At 38.7% G+C, this 17,767-nt stretch overlaps 1 protein-coding gene across 8 annotated transcripts in view; it reads right to left on the bottom strand.

The window, feature by feature from the left end:
• Positions 1-7,128: 7,128 nt before the first annotated feature.
• The window catches only part of ZNF438 (zinc finger protein 438), a 50,667-nt gene continuing 40,028 nt past the window's right edge, over positions 7,129-17,767 (bottom strand). For 4 of the 8 annotated variants that reach the window (XM_071428721.1, XM_071428720.1, XM_071428723.1 and 1 more), the window contains 3 exons: positions 16,074-16,178; positions 9,676-11,518; positions 7,129-8,134 (listed from right to left, as the gene is read on the bottom strand). In XM_071428721.1, coding sequence (XP_071284822.1) covers positions 7,522-8,134; positions 9,676-11,518; positions 16,074-16,178 — 2,561 coding nt within the window. In that variant the 3' untranslated portion in view covers positions 7,129-7,521. The remainder of the gene's footprint in view (positions 8,135-9,675; positions 11,519-16,073; positions 16,179-17,767) is intronic. The other 4 variants (XM_071428725.1, XM_071428727.1, XM_071428724.1 and 1 more) reach the window with 1 other exon arrangement.

Genomic DNA, 17,767 nt, shown 5'->3' with positions numbered 1-17,767 from the left:
ATTAAAGTCAGATCTCAAGTTTTCTCTAGAGATGTGTACTAGAGCAACCACTATTAGTGTACCCAGATCCCTTTTAAAAGGGCTAATTTGATCAAATGCTACAATAATTTAAGCATATGACACTGTCAGGAGATCTGCATATGATACTTGACAGTAAAAACCATCAAATATCTGTCATTGACAGCAAATGAATCATTTGGAAGATGGTACCAGCAGGAGCCAAAGGCAGCAGTCTGGCACACAATGAGGCTTCAGAATAGAGTTTGCTGAGCACCAGCTCAAACCCAGATCCTATTTATGATGCACAAAATGAACACAAGACAAAAGCTCAAAAGATGAAGAGCTCCTACCATGCAGGTGTGGAACAGTTTATCACCAAGTGATGGCTGAGATGAGGTTGGTGTCAGCAAACCCTCTCGTGCTGCACACGATGCTCAGTGCTCCCAAACCCTCGGCTGCAAGGAGCAGCTTTGGTCGAGCAGCATTTCCAGACTGGCCAAGCCTCCCCCAGGGCTCCCAGCACACCTGAGGGGAGCAGGAACTGCAGCAGACTTTCCCTGTGCCCTCTGCCTGCATGTGGAGCTTTCACATGGATCCCCCAAGGCCTGCAGCTTTCTCATTTTTTTCAATCTCTCACCTTACATAAGCACTTCATTTATCAGAAAGAAAGGAGGAAAAATCCATTCCGTGTTGAAATTGACTGCCACCTGCATTGCTTCCTAATGTAAGCAAATCCCAGTGGAAAGGTTTAGCACCAGACTTTCCTGCTGGACCAGTAAATCACTCTCAGAAATATCATTTCAACCTTATAAGTGGTGTTAACCAGCAGGAGTGGCACATTTTTTAAAAAGAAATTCCAACAATACAACAATTAATCCGATTTCCTGGAAGAACTTGTGTGACCTCTGTGTATTTCAGGGTTCAGATCAGCCATACATATATTAGCAATAAAATAATAACACTGCTACTGCATTTTAATAAAAATAATTAGAAAATACTGTCCAGTGTGACATTAACATGCAGGTCAGAAGCGTTCCAGAGACTTAATCCTTTTATAATTTTGTGTGTGATTGTGTGTGCATGCCTGTATAGACACTGGAAACGCTGCTCTTGAAAGACATGAGACTATTAACCTGTGCAGCCATTGCAGTTCTCTCCTGGAGTGCTGGTATCCCATCCTTTTATCAGCCCAGCTGTCTCACAACGTAAAAATAAAATGGTGCTTTCAGTTTAACAGGCTGCAATCAACTTAAGGAGCAGGGCTGGGCTCTGCTGTACTGGGCTTGGGAGTCTAAAAAGTGGATTAGGAGAGTAGCACATAAAACAGCACAAACCTCCTAAATTCTACCCTAGAAAACTTTGTCTACAAATATTCATAAAAAAGATTAAAAATAAGTGAGCTTTCAAACAGTCTGTACCAATTCTCTATTTTATAGTTCACTGCAATTTCGTTTAATTACCTTGCAATTTAAATTGGTTGAATCCTAGAGCTGGTTCCCCTTAAAAAAAGTCTTCTTGAAAACTTTGATTAGCTCCAGAGAAAAGAGAGCAGATGACTTTAAATGGCACAGAGGTGGATTTATTGGCAAGTGGGTCAGGTTTGCACTTAGCAAGGAATTGGCAGATAGCAGAATATGGCTGGACAGGATTCAAACTCCAAGGACTTGGAGCTGAAAAAGGATTTATTTGAATAGCAAAGTATAGGAGTGTATTTGCTGCAGTTAAAATTATTAGAAGCTTTTAACTAAAAATATGAAGAAATTAAACTTCCCGTGAAAGGCAAGCAACTGCATTACTTCAAAGGTATTGTCACAGGGACATTTATTTCTTTCCTCCCTCACTGTGTCACTTACTGCTCCTAGCAATAGGAGGGTATATGGATCTCCTTGATCAGGTGTATGGTCAAAAGCCAGATTAAACCTGAACCTGTACAAAATTACTGAGCATTCAGGAAATGAAATGCTTTATTTCTATCTTAAATCAACTGTAGGGGAAAAAAAAAGTAGTCTATTCACTGCATGTGAAAAGTAGGGAGCCTGTAGTCCCAGAAAACGCAGAGTCAAAGGAGCGTGAGCTGTTTCACATGGACAGACAAGAGGCTTGGCCATGGTCTGAAGCAGCAAAGCCAGGGGGGTGTGCTGAGAGAAACTCACATTTACTGAAGGACTGCCAGCTGAAACTAGAACTTTATTTGGGGTTGTGGGGATGTTTTTGTCTCAAATATCATGTTTTCTCCAAAAAAAGTAAAAAAATTGCTTGTGACAGTGCTTGAAGTGTCAGGTCACACACTGGAGCCTTGTTTACACTCATGACCCTCACACTGGCAGTGAACCAGTGGGAACTGCAACAGAAGTGGCTTCCAAAAAGCAAAAACCACTGCTCTGCTCCTGGGCTGGTGCTAAGCCCTGCTTTGTGCAGGAGGCTGGCCCAGCATCCCCTGCAACCTGTTTTCCTGACACATTCTGCAAAGCAGTGGTCAGAGCTACCCAGTCCCAGGGTTTGGATGATGAAAAAGAGGGGCAGGACGAGGAGAGGCAAGGTGAGATCTCAGTCACCGTGTGTCTGAACTGCTGCTTTATGCCATCACATCTGCGTGAGACACTTTCATGGAACTTCTCTGATTCCATTCTTCAATTCTAAACAGGTGACAGGGCATTCTGGTCTTTTACAATGGCACATAAATACCCCAAATCCCATTCAGCAGCTGTTTTTTCTTATAGCAACACTTCACTTTTTTTACCCTGCTACTTATCAGTGTTGCAAACTGCAGGAAACTCAGTGAACCATTTTCCTACTTTTTTAAGCACAGATAAAGCTTTTGATTTCATGTTTATGGACTAAAGCTACAAGATGTTTTCCTCAGAAAGCTCAACAACCACATTGCATATCTGGCAGCAGCTGGTCTCAGCAGCCAGCACGTGGCTCACCCAACTACCAGCAAGTCACTGAGACACCAAAAGAAGAGGACATTGGCAAAGGAATCTGTGCCATTTGGAAAAGCTCATGCCTAAGGCAGCTGAGGGTGCTCCAGACTGAGGTTCCTCACATGGAAGCAGAGTCTGGAATGATGGAACAAAGGGGGTGGAATGGAGAAGTTTAAGGCTCCAGGACACTTCCACCGGTCACACAGAAGCTTGAACTTACATTCAAAACATTGTGCCAGCCTCCATCACCACTCCTTCCCTCACACATTCCCTTCCCTTTCCTCCACTGAAATCTGCTCTAAAGCCCCTAGAAAGTGCTTGAATGTCTTCATGGCTTGGACCACAATCTGGATTGGCACAACGGCAGAAATACTTAGCAGAAAAATTCAAGTCAAAAAGAAGGCATGGACATTTTTAAATTCTTATTTCCCTTGGCCAAGCTAAGTAACTCTAGATAAGAACAAACTGTTTGTACCATCAGTAGAAGACCTGTCCTCTATAAACATCACCCACAGCAGTATAAGTGTGCAGAGCAAGCCTCATATGGAACACTTTGCTCACGTATCTCTTTCCTATAGAACTTGCTTTTTCTGGTTTCATCTGTTATTCTAGATGAAAATGGGAGGTTTCTGCAAAGCAGCTTCAGAATGGTGTTTCTGGGTTTGTCAGCAGCAAAAATCATAATTCATCCCATCATTTCTAATGCTTACACAGAAAAGTCAATAAAATTTAAAAAAAAGAATGAAAGGGAGAAAGCTTCCTTTGTACTCGACAGCATCAGCATTATCATATTTTACACCACCTCTGGTACCACCACGTCCAAAAAATTGCCTAACAAAGCACAAATAGAGAAGTATCTTATTGCCATTTTTTAGGATTTCTTGAAGGTTTGTCAATAAGGTATTAGAAATTCACCCAAGTCTGAAAACCGAGTTATTTTTACACTGAAATTTCTAATTCCTGAGAACTTGAAAACTGCAGAATGCTCAGCCTCATGGGGTCATACACTGAACCCCAAACCTTGCATGTTTCCCCACATTTTGCATATATACATGCATGTGTGTGTGTATATATATGTATGTATGTATGTATGTATGTATGTATGTAATCCCATCAAGACTTTTGAGTCCATGGAACATGTCTGCTTGTTTAGAACAAAGGAGACACATTTTTCACTGAAACTTGCTTGCAGACTCAGGTCTTCTTCAGTACTCCTCACCAAGAAAAATCATGGCAATTTAATAAAAAGTGGAGAAAATCCTGCAATGTGACAGATCAGCTATAAAAGTGCACACTGAAATGAGGACAACCTTTAAGCCATTAGACTTTTCTTCATGAGACCAGATTTTTTCTGTGTCATACTCAGCACACAGAGATTTTCATTTTTCAGAGCTATAGGAATTTGACAAGTAAACCTACTAGAGTTAATAGCATTTTAATCTTTATGCATAACAATCCCAAACCTGCATTGCACAGGTTGGATAATAGTAACTGACAGCTGAATTTGAAGTACACATTTCGTTCCAAAATAGATGCACGTGTAGGTGGATGTGTTGTAGAAATACAATGTACTACAGGGCTGAGCCCAGATAAGCTGGTGATCCTCAAACATCAGCATCATCTGCATGAAATGGGCAGAATTCTACTCCTTTAAATACCTGTTCATCCTTCTTATGACACCTTCTTCAAAGAGCTCAGTGAATAATAGATAAAATAAGAATCTAATGAGGTATGACAGAAACTCCAACTGAGCTAAGAAGCAGCAAGCTGAATTCTAATAAATAAATGAAGCAAAACATTTACTGCCAGCAACTATGTCAGGTTAGACATAGGAAACTGTAGCTCTGCAGCTGGAGAAGGGCAATACTCTGCAAGCCAGAAAAGTGATGGAACTCCTCCAGCTTTGGTTATTTATGGTGTGATGATGAAGGAACAACTTTCCATGTGAGGAATGGCTTTAAAGTTGAACAGTGGAGCTGAAAGAGAGACTTAATGAAAAATCAGAGGGGAACAAAACTACAGCTACAAAAACAATGACATTCGGTTTAACAATTTAAAAACATAATTTGTGTGCAAAACCAGATGTGAACTTGTCCAGCTTCAAGGTAAACAGCAAACTGTATTTATAACAATCCTTCTGCAGGACAGCAAACACACACTACTAAATGTTGCAGTATATAAGGCTCACTTTGGGCCTCCAAATCTTACCAAAATGAACACAAATGCCAAACAAACATTTTAAACAAAGGATACATCTGTATTTAATGCAAAGCTATTTTCAAAAAACCCCAACCTTTCATAATCTACCATAATTGCAATAGCCTGAAACATAAGAATGCTTTCAGGCTCATAAAAAAAGGCTTCTAATTTTAAACATTTATGAGGACACTGAGAAGTGGCTTAGAACTATGCTTTAAAACATGTTTTCAGGTTTTAAACTGCTGAAAGCTGAGACCCCTTTACCCATTTGGCCTGGAGAAAGGGAGAGAAGTACAAAAATATGATGAGAAGACTGCACATGAAAATTTCTACTACAGAAAATGCAACTGACTCCTTCATTCCAGCCCCTTCCTCCCATCACCAGTGCACCTCCCCCTCCAGGGAAAGTGCACCCCCAGACACATCATCGACATCACTGGCTCTGATGCACCACTGTTTGTAACAAATACCTTTTGAAAATCATTTTAAAGGGCCACTCTGCCATGGCTGCTGCTGTTCCTGAACAGAAGGGACTCTGTCTCAGTACTGAATTTATGTCAGCTCATTTTAAACTATACCTTGGGATGGGTGATTTAATGTTCATTCTACAAAATATCACGATCAAAACTTTTAAATGGTTTTTCCCAACTCATAAAATGCATGCTTTATGCTGGGAATGAACCTCCCTTTGACACAGTGTAACTATGGGAAGGAGGGATTGTTCTCACATTTCTGTTTCATGGAAAACACCCTGCTGTTTGATTTTTAAAGTTAAAGGATTAAGTTGCAGGGGCAAAAAATGCTGCTAAATGCAGCACACTCTACTAAGTTAAATACAGCCTCAGTCTGAGATGAACCACTGACTTTAAAAATAGCTGTTCCTGACCAAATATACCAGTGAAAATAAATATGAATATATTGTAACATTATAAATAATGTATAATATATTGTAACATTAAAAGATGAATGTGTCAAGAATAAGTACTACTTTTAGGGTAATTTAGCATTAAAAAACCCCAATATATGAAAGCAAAGAAACAGCTACAAATCTGAATTTATAGCAACAGATAGTAGGAAGAAAGTTTTGAAAATCCATGGGAAAATACAGTTCTGTGGGTATTTTCTTTTTGTCTTTTGTTATTCTTGATTCCTACTTTACAGTTCAACTTCAGGGCAAAGCACCACTCAACAAGAAATCACATTCAAAACTATTAGGTAGTCAAAATTGCCTTTACTGTTTAAAAACAAAACACATACACAAAATATTGCAGCAGCTTGTGGAATCCCACTCAGAAAGCTCAACACTTTTAGACCTCTTCTCATGTTTTCATCACCATAATTTTTGCAAAATTGTAAGAGGCAACCCAGGCAATTTTAGGAATTACTCTTTTCTCACTGCAATCCCTCCATGACAGCTGAGCACAAGAAGGAATGAATAGAGTGGTACTGCAGGGACACCACTGCTGTATCTTTCAACTTGTGCTCCTCTGATGTGCTCTGACTTTTGCTGGAGAATGATGTGGTGATTTCTTAGACTTGCCTCCATTATTGCTCCCAAAATAATTCAGAGGAACATAAGGCTTTAAGCAGTTTAAACATCAATTTCAATTTGGATTCAGTGGTTTCAAGGACCTTTTCAGCAAAACCAAGCTCCAGAACTCCACCCTCTCACAGCCTGACCCCCTTGGAGCTGTGCTGGGCTCCATCTCAATGGGTGCCAACTCACACTCAACCCAAAAAGCTACAGGCATATAAATACATGTGAAGCTTTTACTTCTAAAATACAAATGTCTTTGCTGTTACCAGGACAGAACTGAACACCAAAAACACCTGCAAGCAATGAACATGTTTGAAGACACTGAAATCAAGAAAACAAGAATCAGAAGTTCTTAAATTATAGACTACAAAGCTCCTGAGTGCTGGCTGCATGAATGCACATTTAAGTGATTGAGAGAACTGCATGGAAATATTCATTTACCACAAAATCTGGGAGCACTGTCGGAACCTGAATTCCAGTCAAGTTTTTAATTTCATTTAAGACTGAGATTACTTCATATAAATTGATTTATTTCTGAGTGTACAGTATATTTTAACTTGCAAATATATTTCAGTGAGGTTAATAATTAGTATTGAGTATTTGCTGTTATAAAGTTCCTTAAGCATGAATTTTAAGTACAAGGATTCATAATCAGCTTCCGTGTACCCATCTGGAATGATACAGAATAAACACATTTTCTAGTCACCAAAATAAACGTTAATATGGCTTTGTAAAAAATCCCCTACAAACCCAACTAACAAACCTTTTAAGTGATACATCTGTTGAGTTAGTTTAGCAAGACAGTGAAAGAACAATTTGTTAAGGTAGTTAAGGTTTTTCATAGCATAGCAGAGTTGAGCTTCAATATTCACCATTATCAGAAAGTTCAATAATTCCTTGTTTTGATACCAAAGTAAAAATTGTCCATAAAGTGGAAGGGTCTTCACAATTATGATGACTCTGCCAATGATTACAAAGATCCTCTTTTCTTCCAAATAACTGTTTGCATAAGATGCAGTTATAGCCTGCTTTAGACCAAAATTCTATTTTTTTCCTTTGTGTGCCAAGCCCCACATTTTGCATCTCCTTAGAGGCTTCACTACCTCCTGACTGGGTTGGTTCACTTTTAGGTACAATACTGACATTATTTTGCTGGTGGAAGTACATCTGTCTCTTTGGTTTTGGAACATTATACAGCTCCTCCTGACGGGCACTGCACTGTGCTAAATGTCTTCTCTCATTGTGCTGTTTCCACACGTGGGTTGTATGTTTGACCAGCTTCCCCTTTGTTCCTCTGTTTTCTTGCAAAACCCCTTCCTTCACTCTTCCCTGAATCTCTTCTCCATGACAGCACAATAAATGAAACTTCATTTCACCAAAAGACTCTGCAATAAACTGGCATCGACCACATTTGACCTGTAATTTCACTCCTCCTGGGTTATGGAACAGGTCCTCAAAATTGCACTTATTCCCCCTGTTAAAAAAAGGAAATACAAACTATATAAGTATTAGCCAGGCAGAGAAGAGGGATGGCAATTTCTGTCCTTACAAGTTCCAAGAGACGACAGTCATGAAACACTTCTAATTAAAAAAAGGCATTGCTTCTACAGTATCTAATTCATTTGGAAGAAGAAAAAAAAAAAGAAAATAAATAAATACTAGCAAGGCTGATTAGTAAAAAACTGAAAACAAATGACACTTTTGAGTTTAAGAATTGCCTCCAAAATTAGCTTTGATAGAAATAACCTTTTAATAACCCTTTAATACCCTTTAATAAAAGGCTGATAATTTTTGTTAAAGTTCTGATTCAGGGAGGTCAATCCAAATACTTCTAGTGCTGTGCTAGAAAAGTGAAAATTACTATTACCTGCAATGTATACAAGTAAGAGAAACCTACTTGTTAACAGTGAGTGACCTAGGTCAATTTGAGGCAAAACCACCTCCCTTTCCAAGATGGAAACTGAAATTTCAAAGTTTCTTGCCTTTTTTTTTCCTACAAGTGGGTAACATGGTTAGGAATAGTTTAAATACCTAATAGGCAATTGGACAGCCCCTCCCCTGATTTAGGAGAGCTCTGTAGTATAAAGGATACACAGGCAGTCCTTGGTTAACACAAGATCTCCAAACACATCCTCTCACAACATCTCCAAGAAGGACCTCACAACACTGTATTTATACATATTAGACTGATTGCCAACAAAACAGATAAACTGAATGATTCAGTGTGTGACAGCTACTAAGACTGACAGAAAAGGACTGGTGTTTCTTAGTCTCAAACCATAGAAGTTTCTGACTGCTGCTCCAGAGAGTGGAGCTATGAAAAGTAAAATGAGCAGAATGGAACTGCAGTGTTGCAGTGAGCAGTTACATTGAAGCCCCAAGTGTTCTTCAGCAAAAATAAATGCACTGGAGCAAACAAAAAAGGCAACATTTATACTGTATCAAGGGATTTCACCTCAAAATCATAATACAAACATAAAGGTATGTTCTACCCATCTTAATATAATGCATGTTAACTTTTCTACTTGGCTGAGTGATTGCAAAAGCAGCAGTAAACTCAGGTCAGATTAGCTCACAGCATTCTCAGAAAGGAAGTGGGATAATGATATTTAACAGAGAAAGCAAACTACAGGCTAATACTGAAATATTGTTTTTTCCTTACTGCAATTGGTTCCCTTATCTTCTAGGGAAAACCCCAAAGTGGGTAGGACAGAAGACAGAGCACTAGCTACAAGAAACCAACTGACCCAAATATGGCAGGATATCGTGTGTTACTAGATTATATGCAAATTTATTTTGGATATTCAGGTGTCAATAATGATTTATAGCCAGTAAATCAGCTAAAATACACTGGTTGGTTTAATGGATCGACTAGATTCAAATGGAATATTTACACCATTAGGAATCTCACTTGGTGGAAAAAAGCAACAATTTTCATAGTGGTGAGGTTTATTAATTTCCACTGACAACCTGAAATCCAGTTTTCATTCGCATTTAATTAGTGAAAACTCTCACCTCTCTGCAGCTTCTTCTGCCTCTTTTATATTCCTGTCTCTCTTCTTTAAAGTATCTTGCACCTGCTGCTCGCTAGTGTGGGGCTCTGTGCTGATAACAACCCTGTGGACTTCTCTGAGGTGCCCAAAGTACACTTTCGCATGGCCAAACACTTTAGCACAGAATTCACAGCACACCAGCTTTTTGGATTTGCCTTCATTGTGATGAAGCTTCATATGGGTGCTCAGGCTCCCAGAGTGGATATATGCCTTCCTGCAGATCCTGCAGCTGTAGGGCCTCCTGCTCGTGTGCGTGTTCATGTGGTCCTGGAGGTGGTGCTTGAAGCGGAATGTATGGTTACAAACATGGCACCTGTGCAGCCCCTTAGGGACGGCTGAGTGTGTATTTCTGCTTAGATCACTTGATTTAGCTGCTGGAGCACCACTGTGCTTGGAGCTCACACATTTATTGGTGAGTGAACCATTTAAAAGTGAGTCCTGCCCACGAGACGGCGTCTCCACGACTGCTGCAGGAGGCAGCGGCGCGAGCGCCTGCACGACCACCACGGGTTTTGGTCTGATACTGCGGTACCGTTTCACTGCTCCTGCTTTGTTATCTTCAGGTGTCTCACTACCAACCTTTGCCCTCTCTCTTCCTTCTCTAAACTTATTAATGATGCATTTCCTTCGCTTGGCCTGAAAAGCCAATAAATCTTCCGGAGCTCTTTTTTTCCTGCCTCTTCTTTTAGAGGTTGCACTGCCCAATTTTTTAAGACTGTCGACATCATCCTCTTTGCTGGAGGGAGAGAAGGTGTTTTCTCCAATGGATTGTTTGGGGACTTGTGTAAATGATACACTTAATTGCTTATCAAAGGCTCTGGTTTTCATCAGAGATGGTATCTTTTCACATTCAGATTTTAGTAAATGACCAGGTATGTCCATAACATTAATATTCTGCTTAGATTTACAGAAAACTGAATTTTTCATTCTGGAGTAAGGCAAAATAGGAAGTTTTCCTTTTGGTGCTGATGGAGTCATCTGAATTGTACTGCCAAAAACTGCTGGTGACAAGACAGCAACAGGATTTGCAGAATTTGTGGGTTTCTCCTTTAGTTTCTCAGATGTCAGGAGTGATTCTCTTGTGGTTTCCTGTGCTGTCTTCACAGAGTGTAGACTTAGTTTCATGGGATTAGTTGTACTTGCTGGCTTGGATAGAGAGTTTTCAAATACAGATGGTCCAGAAGTATTATTGCTAACAATTTTAGTTTTGTTCATTAAAAGAGATCTAGACTCCACACAATTGCTTTTATTCATTAATGTGACAACTCCAATTTCAGCTAAGTCACAGTCTGCTATCATCCCTTGCTCAGCTGAATCTGAACTACAACGAGCTTCAGGACAGTCTTCAGGTAGAGCAGTCATGGGGGAAGTCTGTGATGAGATCAGTGCTTTGGTAAGAATCTTGTTACGCGCACTCAACCCAGAGATTTGCGCTGGTTTTCTGTCACTCAGCAATTTATTTCTTACAGATTGGTACCTGGGGATGGGCAGCTTTAGATTTTCAGAGGGGGCCACAGTCGACTGCTGAACTTGCTGTGTTAGGGCAGGTGCAACACATGGCACAGCCAACAGGGAAAATGTGCCCTTGTGAGCAGCCACCTGCATGACAGCATAGTTCTGAGCTGGCACCACCAGGGGCTTAGAGCCTGAAGCTGAAATTGGTGTCATTGGCTCAGGCAAAGATGACTGAAGGCAAGAAACCACTCCAGATGTTAAAATTTTTGGTACCATTTTTGGAGCAATGGTCCTAAACTGACTTTTCTTCTGAAAACTTTGTATTATATCCGAAGGGGATTTGTGTTTATCTGTAAGAATAACATAACACAGATGTAAAATGATACATGGTATTTTTTAAAAATTACTCTGTCAAAAATAAAACTGCTTATGAAGAACACTATTACACCCAAGCTTATTAAAAATAAGCTTGACCACTAAATGACCACCAAATTAAATCTAGAATTGCTGAAGTTTCATAGACAAAAGTACTGTCTGAAGCAATGTGCTTGAACAGAGATTTGCAAAATAAACTTCTCTTAATCCAATCTTCATTGGATGTTTCATTCTAGGTTAGAAACTACATGACATTTCAGAACAAATACACTCATAAGCCTCTTCAGCCCTGGAAAAACTGTGAGAGCATGCTGGCAATATTCTGCTGGAAAAGCAGGACAGGATTTAAGCTCCATGACACAGAACTTCTCTGAGCACCAGCTCCGAACACGTATCTCAAACAGAATCATGCCATCTTTCACACATTCTCTACTATTTAGAATTTGTGGGTTTTGTAGGATACAGACCAAAGTTTGCCTGATGAAGTCTTAGAAAAATTCCTGCTACAAAACATGCAAATAATGTATAATAAAATCAAAAGGACTTGAAAAAATATGTGAATATTAACTACTGTTAAATACCCAATCACAAAAATTACTCAGGTGGCACTAATGCACAACAGAACTACTGCAGTTAATTGTTTAAACACTTCCTTGAAAGATGCAATTTATCAAGGTTATATAACAATTTCTTCCAGTTTCTGTTTGTGCTCATAAAAGTCACAAATGTTTTTAGTAAAAAATGTGAGGATAATTAAAACAAACAAAAGGAAAATTACAAAATCCATATGCTATAATATGCACTAGGTAGCAAAGACACCTGCTGACCTTTCAGACTCCCCAGAAAAGGAGTTGATACATAGTTAATTTTACCACTACCATTTCATCTATCAGTCTCATTACCCACTCTCAAATTCAATTATTGACGCCTCCAGTTCTCCAAACCTGAAACAGGTTTCCTGGAAAAATGGAAATTGCAACCACTGAAAATTCAGCTACAAAGATTCCAGGCAGAAAGGCAATTTGGACATAAGCAAAAACCATTTGAGAGAGGAATCACATTTGAATTGAATACGTGAAACTAAATGCTGCAACCTTGAAATATTGTAGTACGATAATTCCATAGGAAAGTTTCCATTCCTTGCCATTTTAAAGACTTGTATTACAAATGCATTTATAGGTGATTCTGGACTTAAAAACATAACTGTGAATTAGTACCAATACGGCAAACTCCAGTAAATTTATCTTAATCCTGGATGTTCTTCTCAGACATCACACACTTTGCAACAAGCCCCACAAGCTACAGACCTATCGTGTTTCATGACCAGAACTCCTGGACACATACATATGCATATCCATGGTGTGCACATGTGCAGTAAAGCCACTGCCTTCAGGACATGCTGGATTCACTGAGCAATCACATATAAACTGAACTGTTCATATTTAGTGGATCTGATGCTTTTCAAAACTCTTTGATCAGCAGATTCATAGAGCAATAACTATGCAGGGCATAAGCCTTTGATCCTTTTATTGCCTTCTGTTGCATCAAACCCCAAGTCCATTATGCACTTTCTTTATACTCCAGTTAAGTGAAACTACTGGGCACCACCATAACTTTCTCTCTGCTCACTGGCTGTAGAGACCTTTTGAATTTCTAGACATTCTGTGCAGACTGGGTTACTGTACACCTGGAAGTCCTACATAAATAGAGATCCCTGCACACAGGGCTAAATCCAGGTTTGTGCAACCTAAAAAAGGAGAGACATGATATGTTTAAAATTGTTTCCCTACAGCGTTTTTCGTCTCAATTTTTAATTTTTTTTTAAATCTAGTCACCAAATGTATAGAACATTACATTTTCAGCTACTAAGATTTCTGCTAGTCAGATGATGATTTGTTTCCTACAAGGTATCTTCCTGCTGCTTTTGAGTAAACAATTTAAGTACTTGTGAGAAGAAAAATAAAATTATGTGAAGTATTGTAATGACTAACCAAACTAGCCCTGAACTTTAATGATAGTTACAGGTCAAACCATATAGCTTAAATACAGCAGACACCAGAATAACAGTACTTTCCTTTTAGGGGACAGAATCAGTTCTTATTTATCCAGATTATGCTTGTGACAATAAAGACTTTCTCCAAATCAGCAGCTATTCAGCTTGCCACAATATTCAACATGAAGCTGTTTCCATTCTCTCTCATTTCTCTTTTTCCTCTCCTTTTTTATTTCAAAATTTCATTCATTGTGTTGCATAAAACTTTTAGGAATGCTGGAGTTTCAGCAGATTACTACCCCTGCTACTTCAAGTTACAAGGCACCCACTCTTCAAGCAATGGTAACAGGAAAAGGTGGAAGGTTTGCTGTGGACATGTCATCTCTACAAATGGCAGCCATAAAAGCAAGGTTAATTTGAAGTTAGGAGGAAATATTTGTAGAAATAATGTATGGCATTAACTTTAAAAAGAACCATATGTTTCTCAAATGCATTGACTTGCCTAATGCAGAATTAAGCAGTAAAATCACTTTTCTATAAAGAAAGTATCTCCACTTATTTTCTCAGCATTCCACAGGAGAGTGTTGCTCTAAAAGCCAAGACCTTCACCGATATCAAACACAAGAATCTCTTTGAAACAAGGTCTGTTTAGATCAATACCCTTCTTACACAGGTAACACAATACTAAGAATGGATAAAACTGCTTGAGAAGGGATTTTTATACAAACACTTTTTCCAACTAGTGTAATTTTATCATAAGTTTTCCAGGCAAACTGTGTTTGGTACCAACCTTCAGTACAATTTTTTTTTTTTTGTTCCCCTCCTTTTTCACAAGTTTACATTAGACATTTTAGTGCACAAATATTCATTGCAGTGCTTCTGGTAAGCAAAGGAATACTCAGCTCTGCATTTCCCTCCCCTCCAACACAGCTACTGTAGTTAAGCTGCTTAGCCAGTGCCTAAATATAGAGCAGGGCTAGATGCAGACTAGCTGCCTGATGATGCTCCAGGCTCTGATAACATTTTGCCTGCAGACTGGGAAAGCTAATTGGAAGAACTGGTGCAAGATGACTTAGCATCCTGGATCAGGAGAAAGCAGCCAGTCAATTCACAGACTGGAGGTTCTACTGACCCCACCCAGAGCATGCAAGTATCATCAAGGACTAAAATTCTGGTTTTAGTTTATGGTTGGTGAAAAGTTTCCTTTGCACACAGCAAGAGCTATAGCAATTCATGTCTTCACCACACTGAAGGACTTGAATATGCTCTGGCTGGCTGGCTTGTGCAAAGGCAGCTTGGAAACCTCATATGCATCTCTCAGGAGCTTTCCATTTCTTCCAAATTATTTCTGTCTCTGACTCAAAGGACTCATTTTGACTTGTCATCTGTGAGCTGAGGAAAAGCCTTTGTGCCTATGCAATCCCATGAAGTCTTCCACCAAAGAAGGGGAAATTTCAGTTAAGAGAGGCTCTGCAATGGCATTTATGAGGATGGTCCTTTGTTTTAGACAACATTCTTTCCACAAGTAAATCTGCAAATCATTCACTGGAAGGCAACAATCTTTATACTTTCTTTAAAATTTTCATTAATACCAAAGGAAATAAATGAAAGCATTAGATTTAGTATCTGAAGGATGTGAAGCTCATTTTTAACTGCTGTGTCCTCAGTCTTTCAGATGAGTGTGAAGGTGGGGCAACAGGTAGACACTTTTACATAATTACACACAAGGCTAAACCAAATGCAGTTCAACCTATTTACTTTAAAAGTCTCTGTTAAAAGATTAATGGTTACCATGCTAGGACCTGCAAGTATCAAATCCCTCAGATACTTGCAGGATGTCATAAGCTTTCATCCCTTCTAAATAACCTTAAAATTGTGTAGAAGTGGACAGTGACACACCAACACAAAAACCAATGATGCATTAAATTCTCTGACAGATCCATGCTGGGAAGACTCCTCTGGAGGAAATGGAGTTTCCATGGGTTGCTGCTTCTTCATGGTTCCCCTGCCTTCCCAAATCATCCAAGTCTGGTCTACCTCAGCCTAGTCTGCCTTATTTTGTGAACTTCCTTTAGTCTGTTCCCTATGTAAAGCACACAACATTGCTGAACTCAGATGCCATAGAATGTATCAGAAGAAATTTCATTTTCAGTACTATCTGGTCAATTTTGAAAATAACCACCAAACAGCCACCACAGAAACCACTGAGTATTAGTGTTCATTTTTTAAATGATCCTTGTAGGTCCACCTCAGCTGTGCACGTATGCATTTCATTTATGCATGAATTGACATATGAGAGAAAATAAAACTAAAAAAAGAATAATCTTGTTTTGAAGGACAAGGCAGAATACAGATGAAGATTAATGAGTATTCAATGAATATTAATGCTGCTGAGTCTTTTGCTGACTTTGAAAGGAAGAGTATCTTTTCTGTGGGAAAGAAAAAAATGCACAACTGTCTAACACACAACATTAGATCTTTTTCTGCCAATGATAGTTAATCATTCATTTTGCCAAATCTCCATACACACTAAATACCTGTGGATACTGTCTTTCCAGCACAAGTTTCTTGCTTTTGCTGACCCAGCATACTTTGTTGGACACAATGTTTCTCTGCAGGATTAGCATGCAAAAAAACACCACCTGCAAAAGTGCTTCAGTTATAAATAGATCCCAGGACAAAAAACCCAAAACAACCAAACCCCCAAAACCAACAAAATCCAGAAAAAGACAATATAAAATGTTAATAAAACATTAACTTAGAGTTAATGCATTAAGAAAACTATGGCTTTTTGCTCTTTGCCATTTTTCTCTCCTCAAAATACACTTTAAAATCTAATATGTTACATGCCAAATGCAAGGTGATAGCTTAATAACTGAGTAAAGCTGGTTAATGTGGCAAACAGATGGGATGGTTTAGCTTCAGTGTCATGGCAGACAGTCAACAGCAGCAAAACAAAATGCTTAAAAAAATGAAGATCCAGTAGCTTTATTGAGTAGTTTTAACACAGAGGCTAAATTCTGTGCTCATTTACACTTTCCATAATTCCATACAAATAAACTGCAGATTTTATAGAAAACAGAATTTGGACTTTATTCAAAACCAGTCTTCCCAAACACCTGTACAAAGTAAGATCAGTAATAAAGCCTACAAACCATGAGTTTCCAGGTCTATACATTACAGCAATTAATTTGTAGTTGTTTCTACCTTTGCTAGTAATAACTACCTGAGTAGAATGTTCTGGGTATTTGCATCAGAAAATTTTCTAAAATTAATTTCAGCAGAAAATACCAGCCATTCTCAGTATGTCTGCATTAAAAAAAAATTTAAAAAGAAAGAAAAAAAATAATCTAGTGACACATCTGTGCATCAGGTGAAGATCTTCATATGTGACACATCAATGTCTCTTTGATCTGTGAAAAGCTACCCAAATTAGGCAAAGCTGTAGACTCTGGGCATGTGTTCAGTAGATACTTCAAGCAGCTAACTTTTCCAATGATTACATTCTATTGAATGTGCTCCTGCTTCAGCCTGGGCCGTATTTTCCCTGAACTATGGCTTTAGGTCCAAGCACCCAAGCTGGGAAAAGGAAATGGCCTCTCCTTATCTCTGAACTGCAGAGCTGCCAGTGTGGAAGAGAAACAGGAGAATATACAGGGCAAGCAGAAAAAGGACAAGACTAGAAATGAGACTTGAAAGGTGTCCAGGCCAAAGAGTCAGGGTGGGATACGGGAATTAAATGCAGACTTAAGACAGGTAACCAACATTACACATGAGGTGGAAAGGAGAAGCATTTAGGCCAAAAGAAGAATCTCACATTTCTTAACTTTTCAGTACTTGATTTTTTAAAGAGTATTATAACTGTGTTTACATAAGAGTGTTTTTGTGCAATTTAAACTGGCATAGAAAAATAAACAATACAACAAAGTATTTTAATGCAAGATTGGAAAAGCTCTGTAGATCATTCACATAAACACTAAGATACAGAATGTGCAAATACACTTAAAAAACTTATTCTGGTATTCCAAAGGAGGAACAAAATAATTTGTTAAAATTCTAGAAGCTTTTAGCTGTATCTTTAAAGCTATATATAATTAAATCTGATTTAAGCATAATGTGATTTGCTAGTTGAGCAGTAAGCATTATATAATTTAGAAAAGTCCTCTTTACAGACTGTGCAAGTTTATTATTTTAAGGGATTAGGATTATAGAGCATTTCAAGAAATTCTGT

This window comes from Agelaius tricolor, unplaced genomic scaffold (assembly GCF_023055355.1).
Source record: "Agelaius tricolor isolate 1412-34295 unplaced genomic scaffold, bAgeTri1.0.p SCAF_6, whole genome shotgun sequence".
Classification (NCBI taxonomy): domain Eukaryota; kingdom Metazoa; phylum Chordata; class Aves; order Passeriformes; family Icteridae; genus Agelaius; species Agelaius tricolor.
The sequence above is the reverse complement of the archived record's forward strand: the minus strand, read 5'-3'. Positions and strand labels throughout refer to the sequence as shown.